General features: G+C 40.3%; 1 protein-coding gene across 2 annotated transcripts in view; it reads left to right on the top strand.

Annotated features, from left to right (window-relative positions):
- The window catches only part of LOC103391461 (neuroligin-2-like), a 153552-nt gene that overhangs the window by 102981 nt on the left and 38638 nt on the right, over nucleotides 1–11933 (top strand). For both annotated transcript variants that reach the window (XM_017033900.2, XM_017033901.2), the window contains one exon: nucleotides 7065–7214. In XM_017033900.2, the coding sequence (XP_016889389.1) occupies nucleotides 7065–7214 (150 nt within the window). The remainder of the gene's footprint in view (nucleotides 1–7064; nucleotides 7215–11933) is intronic.

Raw genomic sequence — 11933 nt, 5'->3', positions numbered from 1 at the left:
ATGAGATCTGCAGCAGGCGGCGCTGTGTGGTATTCTGAATATATCTGAAAACGTGTAAATGGGAAACACAGGCTTACCAGCAAACAGACATGGTTAATTATTTTTGGCAATTTTCTTGTACTTTTTAAAGTTTATTACTTTACAATAACAACAACTATTTATTTAATTGGTATTTATCCAATCTGCAGTACCAAACTTCAGGTCGAAAAGATACAATTTTGGAATTATTTTTTTGTGAGAATAGATTTGTCATGTATTTTTATACTTTTGTTATTTTCTTTGGAAATTTGGGTTATGCACAAAATTCAAACAATCACAATTTTCACATTTTTCACATGTGACACCCTGCATTAAGATGCAAGGGTTAAGGGTATGCAAGGGTATGCAAGTCCCGATGTATTTAGTGTCAAAATTAAAGGTGTTTAACATGTTCAAAATCTTTTATTTTTTGCTTTGTTATTAATTTTTCCGTTATAGATTTGCTCTGTGCAGAGGCTGTGTTGTAGAAAGTCTGTGATTAAAATAACCAAAAACAAGGGAATGTTCACCTTTAATATTGACTGGGAAAATGTCTATGACTGGCAGAGGTCTGTGGAGGTCAATACAGAAAGATTGTTCGAGGTTCAGTGCTGGAGTTGGTCGTGGAGAACTCATAAGATAGTTATTAAAGAAGAGCTTCTAACACTAAGGGCATTATTGTTAGTCCGGCTGTTGTTGTGGGTGCATTACCATTATCATAGTTTGACCAGGACCAGTCATTAGGGTCACAAAGTGAGGATCAGCCGCAGATACCACACAATCTCACAGCAAAGTCAGCCACCACAACTACCACACCGACACCACAGCAACCCCAACAACTGCCATCTGACTGCAAATCAAATCCAATGGACGTTCTCTCCCCTTTAGTCAATTCAATCATGGACTGTCTCTAGGGTGGGCAGGCCCACCATGACTGCATGTGTCACTTAAATCCAGCCGTTGAATATAAGTGCCATCACATAAATTGTCGAAACCAACCTTAAAAGGTCAAAAACACGGGTGGGTAGAATGAGGGACAACAGCAGCATCCACAAATGTCTTTCCTTCATTTGCACCGTTATATTTTTTTTCTCTGCTCTGTAACCTTTTTGTTAATTGGATCACAAGAACAAAGTGCCGGTGTGTATTTGCACTCAGACGACAGTTCATCATTTGTTGTGAGCAATTTCCTTATTATAATGGCACGGAACCTCCCAGTAAAAGGTCAATATTTATCTACCGCACGTACACGCGCACCCACACATCCGTACTTATGAAAGTGAAAATTTAAATGCTGGTGAAATACACTTATTCAAGCCAATCTGTCGGAAATGAACATGCTAATTTGTTGTAGGTGAAAAACTCGTGCTATTCCCTTCTGTGTTGTCGTTTAACTCCACGTGATTCGATATCATTCTAATTATTTCTCTCCGGAAGGAACAGGCCCTGCGCTCCCATATCCCCACAGTTATCTCCGCAGGCTCCTGTAATTTCCTATGAAAGTAGTAGAAAATTTTCAAATGTTTTTTTTTTGTGCTCTTTAGAGACAACTGCAGTCCCCCAGTAAAGAGTGTGTTGACTATAGTTTCCCCTCGGCTCTGTTTTAGTTTGTAAAAGTACAAAGTGGGATGCGGACTAATGAGCCAATTGAACCTTTTCAACATCAATCAACCACGATTTATTGACACGGCTCTTTACGACAACCCTAAGGTGATACAGTGCTGAATACAGTGCATCAATCAAAGGTAATTAAACAGGATTTATCAGTCAGTGACAATGGAGTCTAAGAAAACACAAGTACAAGGTTCAGCTGCATCCTCAGAGTACAGTAACAGGGATAAATGGTCAGCTATGAGAAGAAGGATAGAAAGTGCGAAATGTATTGGTTAGAGATAGAGGGATGAACGGAAGGACGGATGGAGCGATGGATAGAAAGATATATGGATGGTTGGATACATCCATAGATAGTTAGATAGATAGATAGATAGATAGATAGATAGATAGATAGATAGATAGATAGATGGATAGATAGATGGATAGATAGATGGATAGATAGATAGATTTTACTGTCCTACGCATGGGACAGTGAGAAACATAATTTTAGTTCCTTTGTACGTCTCGTACATGTGAAGAAATTGACAATAAAGCTGACTTTGATATAGCTGGTTCAGGGGGCAAGCCCCTTACTTTGGGATTTACAGTCGACTATTGCTTTTATTGACGAAAATCTATCTGCTGCCATGACCTATATTGTACATTTTAAAGTGGTGATTTATGAATTCCGGCCTGTTAGATGTCTTCATGTCCCAAACAAAAAACTGGCTAAAAAAAAAAACTAATGTGCAACTTTAAAGGTTGACAACTTCCTCTCAGGTCTTTTAAATATAATTATATATAATCCAGGCGAGGTATGGATATTGTTTGGATATGTGATTTATTTCTATTGCTGTATACAATGTATAAATATTACAAAGTCATCCTGGATGTTTGCTTAATAGGACAAGCAAACCGACCAATCAGTGCCATGTCACTGTGGGTAAGCTAGAACTGTTTGCAATCTGATAATCTGGGCTTTCCTGAGGATTTGTGTGTATATTCTGGACAATCCTCCATTGCCACAATAGTAAAACAATTGACTACACAAAATGCCATGATGACAGAATGACACTGATCAAACAAAACAGAAATCTGTCCTTCGCTGTGTCTGCTGTAGTACTTTGTGTGTTTTTAAGAACAAACAGTGACTGAAAAAAATTGGTACAAACTCCTATTTTGAAGCCTTTAGTTCATAGTGTCTAACTCAAGGCCCGGGGGCCAATTGCGGCCCGCCAAGCCGTTTTGTGTGGCCCCGTGAGTTTCTTAACTTATGAAATTTAAAAAAATATATTACACAGCAATGAACAATATTTTTAGTTTGAATAACTAATAATCAATTGCAGAAACATGTATTAGTCTGTGATGGAGTAGTTCCATCTATACCAGTGGTCCTCAACCTTCTCTGTTCCAAGGACTGGTCAGCCAGTACCACCTGTTACTACAGACTGGTACCAAGGTGCTGAGCATTGAAGGATCATTACATTTTCAAAAATAAAACATCGTTTAGACTCTATTCTGTTTGTATCAGAGTCTGAATGACTTTTATTTTAAAAATATTGCCAGATTATCTTTAAATAAAGAATGGTTGAATGAAGTAAATCAGTAAAAATTAAGCACATTTTTTGTCACTGTGTCCTATTGCGACCTAGTACCAAATGACTTATGGACTGGTACTGGTCCACAGACCGGGGGTTGGGGACCCCTGATCTATACAGTCTTCCAGTTACAACTGGCCCTTCAGGGGAACTGAATTGAGTTGTTTGACACCCCCGCTTTAGTTGAACACGTCTTTTCAAGTCGTGGCCCGCAAGCTATATGCGTTCCGAACACAACCTCAGAACGGTCCAGTCTAAGGAAATTTCCGAGAGAAGGAAAAAAACACATCGCACCCACAATGCATCGCTTGTGTTTAAATTTGCTGCCCCCTGGTTTCTGAGTGACACTTTCACTCTGCTCCCTGTGTTTCACATGTGCCTTTCACTTCCTCCTCTCACACATGGCCTGTGGTTGTGACAGTAACACAACGAAGCCAGAGGCAGAACGCAGGATGACAGAGTGAGAGAGGAAGCTTGTAGCCTCCGAGGCTCCCAGTCTGTCACTGTGGCAGAGGGTGCACTGTAACTGATCCTTGGACGTGGAAGTCTCCGGGTCATCTGCAGTGGCCTCCACGGTGTGTCCCTGTGGGCCTGTTGAAAACATCAGTGCATGTGCATCTGGTCTCTCGCAATGCCACTGACTGTCCATCTTAATTTAGTCTGTGTGTTTGTGTGTGTGTAAAGGACACTCTTAGTCGTTTGCCGCTAATGAAATGAGAGGCAGGTAGAGATGTGGTGAAGGACGTCACGGGGCTGGAGATGTATGAGTGCAATATGTTGCCACAGCGACAGTCAATGAGCCTTTGTCCATGTGAAAGTGAGGTGTGTTTGTGTGTGTGTGTGTGTGTGTGTGTGTTTGTGTGTGTGCGAGCCAGACCTAGACAGAGAGAGAGGGATTGGCAGACACAAGTCAAAGTGAAGCAGTTGCCATAGTGACTCTCCATTGCAGTACCCAGCGACTCTCCCTCTCCCTCGCTCTCCTTGTGTGAGAGCCTGACTGACGCACCAGTCTCAGCGTCATGTAAACGAACAACTGCGTCTGTGCGATGTGTGAAGGCACAATGGAGTCACCGGTGTATGCATGTAAACGTAAGCAGGTTTCAGAGCTAGTCACACACCCTCCGTCTCTCTCTCTCTCTCAACACATCCTCAACTGATTATTTATGTGGCCGTTCCGCAAGAATTCCCTCCACTGTCCCCCAGGCCAACACACACACACCCACACACACATAGGATATCCTAGAGTGGGGCAGGCGTTGCACCACAGCTCTCCCGTGTGCCATATGTTACTGTAGGCTCCTGGCACGTTGTCACGCTGGCACGGTCGCTGCGAGCCAGGAGAGCTCGGTTCAAAGGCCAACGAGGGCTCATCACGGACCAGCTTGCTCGCACACAGCGCTGCAGGAGCGAGCATATGTTAGAAACTCTCAGGATTGACATTGACTGGGAGGGTTGTGTAACAGCCTTCATTTATTAAGTTAACAATGCCAGGACTCTTACTGCGAGTGGATGGTTCAGTGAACACTCAGCTCTGGGAAACCTGTTCAGATGTGTACTTATTTACTCATTAAAGTGTCATGAGTAGACACACAGTTCTCAAGGACGGATAGCAGGGGTTTTTTTCTGCTTCTAACAAACTTTTTTTTTTTTTTAATATCTATGAGGTATACTATACTTGTAATAAATAAATAATATTTCATGGTTAATTCAGCAAGGCATTGATTTCGGGTGCAACCATATTTGCTAACTAAAAAAAGTGACGTAGCTTAAGTCGCACAATAAGACGATGTAAGGTGTAGAATCTGTCTCTTTTAACAGCTGTTTATTTTTTGCCAACAACTAACCAAATTTGTCTTTTTTTACTGCCGTTTTCATTCCAAAAAATCTAGACTATAAACTAAAGGGGTTATCAGTTTATGACGTCCTCGACCTATGTTGTTTTGTGGTTCCATCGCCATCTCCCATATATTTAATAATGGAACTAGTTGGTAAGTGCATCAGACATATACGTGGCACTGTACGTCAGAAAAGATGGCTTTGTTTACCTTCGCTAGTTGGACGTCATACATTGGACTGTGCTACGTTGGCTTTCTTTCTTTCATGTGTTTTTTTTTTTTTGCCCTTTATTATGACTCCCAGGCTCCTGATGTTTTTATGTCCTAAATTACGATATTGGCATTTTGTTAGCATAGGTGAGGGACATAGGTAAAGTATGTGAGTTCAGACATACACTGAAAATCTAGTTACGTTTCGCATAGGAACAGAATTCTGACGTAAGTGGAGGACCCACTGTACTGAAAAAGTCAACACAATATTTAGATAAGTATTTCAGACTAGATTAGATTTTAGCATTTTAATCCATGACATATTCCACCCTTTTTATTATAACAGTCCTGGTAACATTTGGTAGTAATGCTAAATACTTTTGGGGGTTTTTTTTATACATTCTGTCAATGGGCAAATTTTCACTCATAGGTGTGATAAACTTTATTTCTTGTGACATTGAATATATTCAGGTAAAGTCACTCAGTGTAAAAGATGAGTCTATGTCAGGATGTGGACATGGAGCAGCCTGGAAACTAAGCCCTGCCTTGTGTTTTCATTGGTAGACAGACAGTTTTGTGTAAAACTTTTCCATTATCTTTTTTTTTTTTACCTCAAGGCAGGATCTGCTAACGATGTGTGCCAAAACAAAAGAAGAAGAAATGATGGTATCCAAGAAAAGTGTGTTTTGTAGAGATTGCCCACAGGGGAAGTTAGCACCTAGAAATTGGTTGTTTTTTTGTTTGTTTTATTTTTTGTCCTTGCAGCTTAAGGCGAGCTGTGATTTGCATGCAAGTTCCAAGGTGCAAAATAAAATGAGTAAAATATAGAAACTCATTGCAGGCATGATAAATTAGGAGCCCATGGCCTTTCATTATCTGTTGATTGTGTGCAAAAACCATCTCCAGACTTCGTGTTGCCTGGACCAAATTTCTTATGTATATGCCCACTTGTCTTTCTGGGAGTTTTGTTTTTTTTATCCTGATAAGTGTGCCTGTGGTGCCAGTTGCTTTTGTTTACTTTGCCACTGCAGAGTGCCTCTCTACATGCTGCTAAATCACCTCTTATGTTCAGCTCAGCGCTCTTTCGGGTGCACCTTGACATCAACACTTAAAGCTCACGCAATGAAAGGCCTGCGGTGCACACTGTGTGGTCCTAAACATGCTTGAGATTCTCTGTTTAAACTGCTTTAACTGCCTGTTTTTAACTGTCTTCTCCCATCCTGGAGTGTCTTAAGCTATTATCACGTTAATCACCAGCAAATGTCTGATTAGATGTCGCAGGGCGTACGTTCTAATCTCGTATTGCTGAAGTTAGTCCTTGAAATCTGAATCACCTTCAACGCATTTCTGAGAGTTGACATTAAACTGCAATGAAAAGTCTAATTTAGGGCCCTCAAATGGTGGCTCGCAGTCCTCATCTAGCCCAGGATGTGCTTATTAACGGACCCAAAGTAAACGTTTTGCGGCTCGAGCGTTACTTTATTTCAGTATGTGCATTTGTTTTAATAAATAAAAAAACATGTTAATAAATTGACCTTTGACCTGTTGAAAAAATCTCTTTGTGTATTTTAAGATTTGACGACCATCAGTCTATGCCTTAGTCCAAATACAATGCAGTACTACTGTGTTTTTATCCAGCTAGCAATTTTCTGTGTTCTCCATTTTTCATGGACGAACGCTATGTTTGATCAAAGAATATAACGATATGAATACAATTATTGACTTTTCTTTCCTTCCCACTCTCCAGACCCGGCTCTTTAATATTTCTGTGTGTGTTTGTGTGTGTGTGTGTGTGTGTGTGTGTACGTAGATATCCGTGACCGCAGGAAGAAGCCTGTCATGCTGTTCATTCATGGAGGCTCCTACATGGAAGGCACCGGAAACATGTTCGATGCCAGCGTACTCGCCGCGTACGGCAACGTGATCGTGGTGACCATGAACTACCGACTCGGCGTTCTCGGTAAGTTGACAAATGTGTTCCTGCACAAAAGGATCGCACAGCGTTCGCACAAGAGAAACAACTCAGACTACGATCTTTAAAGGATGAAATATCTTCTTAGCAAGACAGCAAGTCAATTTCTTTCTGCAGAATCGTGCCTTTTCTGGGATTGATCAGAGTCATTGATGGGGGACATTGATAGAATTCGCCAATGTAATGGCAGAAAGTCATGTGTTGATCATGAGAGCTCACTTACTGATAGATTTCTTTTGTGGATTCCCTTAGTGTCAACAGTGCGAGTGAGTAATCCTTCCTCCTTTCTTTCTTTCTTTCTTTCTTTCTTTCTTTCTTTCTTTCTTCTTCATCACTGATTAATCACTCCGTATCTTAAGCTGCCTCCAAGAATTCTCAGAGAAGAAAACTAATAAAACCAAACCATTACCATCAGTAATGAATGTGAGGTTTTTGTAAGAAGAAAAAAAAACAGATAAGAAAGACTTCAATAGTTTTCCCCCTTTTTCTGATGCCTGAAAGGGGGAGGTGGTGGGAGGAAGGAAGAAGAAGGAGGTGGTGCTTTTTACATCGATGAACATGTAACACAGACTAGCTTGCAGTGATGTAATCTTTTGCCAGAGCCTTTATTCAGTGGCTGAGCAGACGTGTCTTTGTCTGAGCTTTGGCTTCAGCATCTCTCCCTCTCCTCTTCACTCAGGCCTGCAGCCATTGTTGGAGCTGTTGGCTTCAAAACAGTTAAGCACAGAGAAAAATGTCTCATGGTGCAGTCCACCTTCCTGACATTGGCTTATTCTACATTCATCTGAAGGCTGTCATGTTACATATGGAATATATTCATACCTATACCACACGCGTGCTTCATTTAGAGTGAACAGTTAGCATCTTGTTCTTGAGTACTTCGAGTACTCAAATTTCTTACAACACGAAGGCCATGAAGAAACTGTCAAATAGAGGACGATACAAAGGAGCCAAAAAGACAGCCCCGTCCGCTGCACTGTGGTCTGCCCTCAGAGATCCGCCGCTGTTAATAAAAATGCACTCTAATCTCTCTGATAAGCTCTTCAGCATGAGCTTGTCAATCTCCTGTCCTGAAAACACACTCCACTTCTGTCTTTCGTTGTGACGCACTGGGCCTCGTCTCGCTGCATTGAGACCGAGTCAGTTATCCTGGAGAGCAGGAGCACAGCTGTGAAGATGCAGGTGCTAACTGAAACTGAGCTGAAATCAAGTGCCTTAGATATTTCATTAGTCAGAAAGCGAGCACTCGAGCTCCTCACCAAATCGGTTGAGCGGCTTTGATTTTCGGTCTTGTGTCTCTTTGAAAGGACACGTTTTTCATGCAGCTACCGAGGCTTCACAATGTGACAGATTGTCCTTTGCATATAATTGCTGTAAGTGTTTGCTTTTCAATGCATCCTTGTTGAACTCGTCAGCATTGTTGCTCAGAAGTACACAGTGGCGTGCAGCGCAGCGGAAAGTAAACGTGATTATCTTCCGGGAGACACCCGGGCGATGGTGTGGAGTCAGAAAACCCTTTCATTTGAGCATTTAAGACACAGATGTTAATAATTTTTCTGCAGCAGATTGATTTAAAAAAAATTGTGTATGATTATTCATCTGCAACAGTGAAAAGGCTTCAGTGTTTTCAATGCCCATCTGTTTTATTAAAGAGATTGTGTTGTAATTTACTACATTTGTATTTCAATAGCACGGTTAAACCGATTACACTGTGGCAAAATATGACCCTTCTGATCAAATTTGAAAATGTTTAATTTCAAGATGAAAAATAAATAATGATATGTGAATTAGAGTAACATTTCTACAGCCTGAAGAATGAGGTTAAAGACTTGATACAATGACCTCAGGACTGTGCAGGTAAATGGTACGGATATGTGGTATTTTTTAAGATGTTGTTTTCAAAATGAGGGGCGGGTCCCCTTAGGGGTACGTGTAGTGTTGGCTGGGGTAGTGAAAGCCATTTCAATTGCAATAATATCAGTATATCTGCCACAGTGGGGATATTGGGCTGAATGCTGAGAGCATCCATCAGTAAATATAATGTTAGGAACTTTCTGCAACTGTATTCACCCAACTCCAAAACCCATACAACGTGTGTGTGCACGACAATAATTTGTGTGCATGCACAGGTGTTTCTGTTCTGTTACTGAATATATTGTGTTAATAAATAAGTGAAAATTGACATTCAGATCTGTATCATAATTTGGGAACAACTGCTAAAGTCAATTTGGGCTCTTGTCTTATAATAATAGGATAACGCAATTGTGTCGAATTCACTATAAGAAGATTTAAACGGATTGAACTAAAACACTAATGGCCGGATTAGTAACAGCGAGTCGCTCCTTAAAAACAGGGAACTGCATGGTACGTTTGCAGATCAGATAACAACAAAGGGATCTTAAGCTTAAGTTCGTCAAGTGTTGAATTCAGCTTACAGGACGTGTGTGAAGTGAGATTTCAAACTGAAACTGAGTCACACACATCTGAAGCTCCGACACCACACAGTTATTATCGGTGACGAGAGATAGCCACCGGTGTGCTGAGGGAGAGCATCACGCGACAACATGGAGCAACAAGCAGCCGTGTGTGACAGTTATATGGGGTGGCTTCCTATGTTTGTACAGTCCTGCCCCAACGTGACATGCTAATGGTTGTGATCCGTAAGGGTTCAGCCATGGCGGCATGTTGTTATCCTGTGTTTTTAAAACTCTTTCTAATGGTACGGCTGCGGCGCAATGACTCGTATCAATCACAGTTAGCCTCAGCGTATAGTTCAGAAAATACATTTTGAGGTCGTTGCCGACTAGGGCTGCCATTAATTACTGTGCCGATTGCAAATAATGCATTGCTGTATGTTTCCTAATTAGCAGAATATTTCATGAGCGTGATCTAGAAATGATTACAGCTTGAGGTTATTTGAATTTACTGCTGTGAAATTGGGCTTCAATCAGAAAAAAAAAAGCTCTGCCTCATTCTGAATTCCAAACAGGAAAATACAAAAGAAGTCTAAAGTACTTTGCAGCAGCAATTAGGAGAGGCGAAGGTGAGGCTCCATTTGAAGTCTTTCATTAATAACGTGCAGGTGAAGGTGATGACATCCTTGAAATATGTTTTCAATGTCTTCTGGTCCAGAAGTAGCAGACCTAAAAATATTAAAAGTTTCCTTGGATGTGGTTGAAGGTCAGTGTTGATTCTCGTTCTGCAGCTCTCTCAGTGATTTATCCTGGAGTCAGTCAGTCTGTTGAGTGAATAAATATTTATTTTACAGCCTAAATCTTGTAATAAATGAATGGGATTTTCCAGAAAATGATAGAAATTACAAGGTCCGCAAGTTTAATCGTCGCATTCTTAAAGTGATGGGATGATTTCACAGAGAATAAATCCACGCTTGGTACATTTTTTTTTGCCCAGACTCCAACCCTCCGTCCCCCCTTTCGTCTGCTGTTGGTGTTTAAGACATCTACATCAGCTGCCCTACTATTCCTTCACCCCACACTCCACTTCTACCTCCTCTTCTCCTGTCTCAGTGCTTCACCATCTCTGCTGCCTATTTAGATCTCCTTTCCCCCGTGGCAACTTGGCCCATCAATACATCCTTCCTAAATTCTTTGCAGCATTCCGTTTTGGAGCGTTACAATCCCTGGCCAGGCTGCTGCAGTACCGTAAAAACCCAGCTGTAGTCAAGGTTATGCACATATTTTTAGTTGTTGTTTGGTATTCGGTGTTTAATATTTGAATTCAGACAGTTACTGGTTAGATAGTGGGTCAGTTAGTACTTAGTTAGTTGGAGTTTTGGTGATTTAACATGTTATTGAAAGTGTGTCTCTTGTATTGTCTCGTGCTCAAGGTTAACCTCAAGGTTTTTATTTCTCTATCAACAAGTCTTGAACAGTAGTCGTCAAGTACAAAGTGAAAAAATGAGAACAAGCTCACACTGAAAGTGTTGGCACCAGAGAAGGTTAAGGGATGGAAATTGTTTTTCTTTTATTCTTGCATCTGTTTATCTCCTGTTACTTTTGTTTACTTAGAATTTGTCTTATTGTCCTAGTGAATGACTTTTCTTTCCTTTCTCTAAGACAGAAAATGGAAAACTAAAAGCCACGCATTAGTCAACTAAGACATTTTGTGATGTAGAAGGACAAAGAGTCAGGTGGGACATGTAAACAAAGGGCCAGTCATATGGAAGTTAACCACCTCATACTGTTTGGGTGGATGAAAACTGGATGAGTAGCTCTGGATTAGTCACGAATAATCACGATGAATTGTGATTAATCGTTATTGCAACTTAGCATTATTAATTGAGATATCTACAAGAAAATCAAACGAATAAATGCAAATAATGTGTTCGTCCTAACGTATGAGTATATATTTCCTGTAATTCTAAAAGGAAACACATTAATATTAAATATATTTCATATTTAATATTGAATAGAGAGATTTTGGTAGCTTTCACTAATGAAGATGCTTAAATATTTTATATGATGTATATATTTATATTAATGAAACTGATAGTATACAGTTGTATACAATGTGGGATTATGTCATGTTTTTTTAAATATAAATTCAGAAAATATTTTTATCTGTAATTTTTTTTTATTGGTTACTTGATATTTTGGTTGGCCCCAAATTGGGCCCTGACCCCTAGGTTGAAAACCACTGCCTTTGTGTGTTATATCTGTTTTAATTGTGCAGTATAATGACTTATGA

The sequence above is a fragment of the Cynoglossus semilaevis genome, chromosome 1 (assembly GCF_000523025.1).
Source record: "Cynoglossus semilaevis isolate Cse_v1.0 chromosome 1, Cse_v1.0, whole genome shotgun sequence".
In the NCBI taxonomy this organism is placed as follows: Eukaryota; Metazoa; Chordata; class Actinopteri; order Pleuronectiformes; family Cynoglossidae; genus Cynoglossus; species Cynoglossus semilaevis.
Note: the sequence above shows the minus strand (reverse complement) of the source record. Positions and strands in the feature narration are given on the sequence as shown.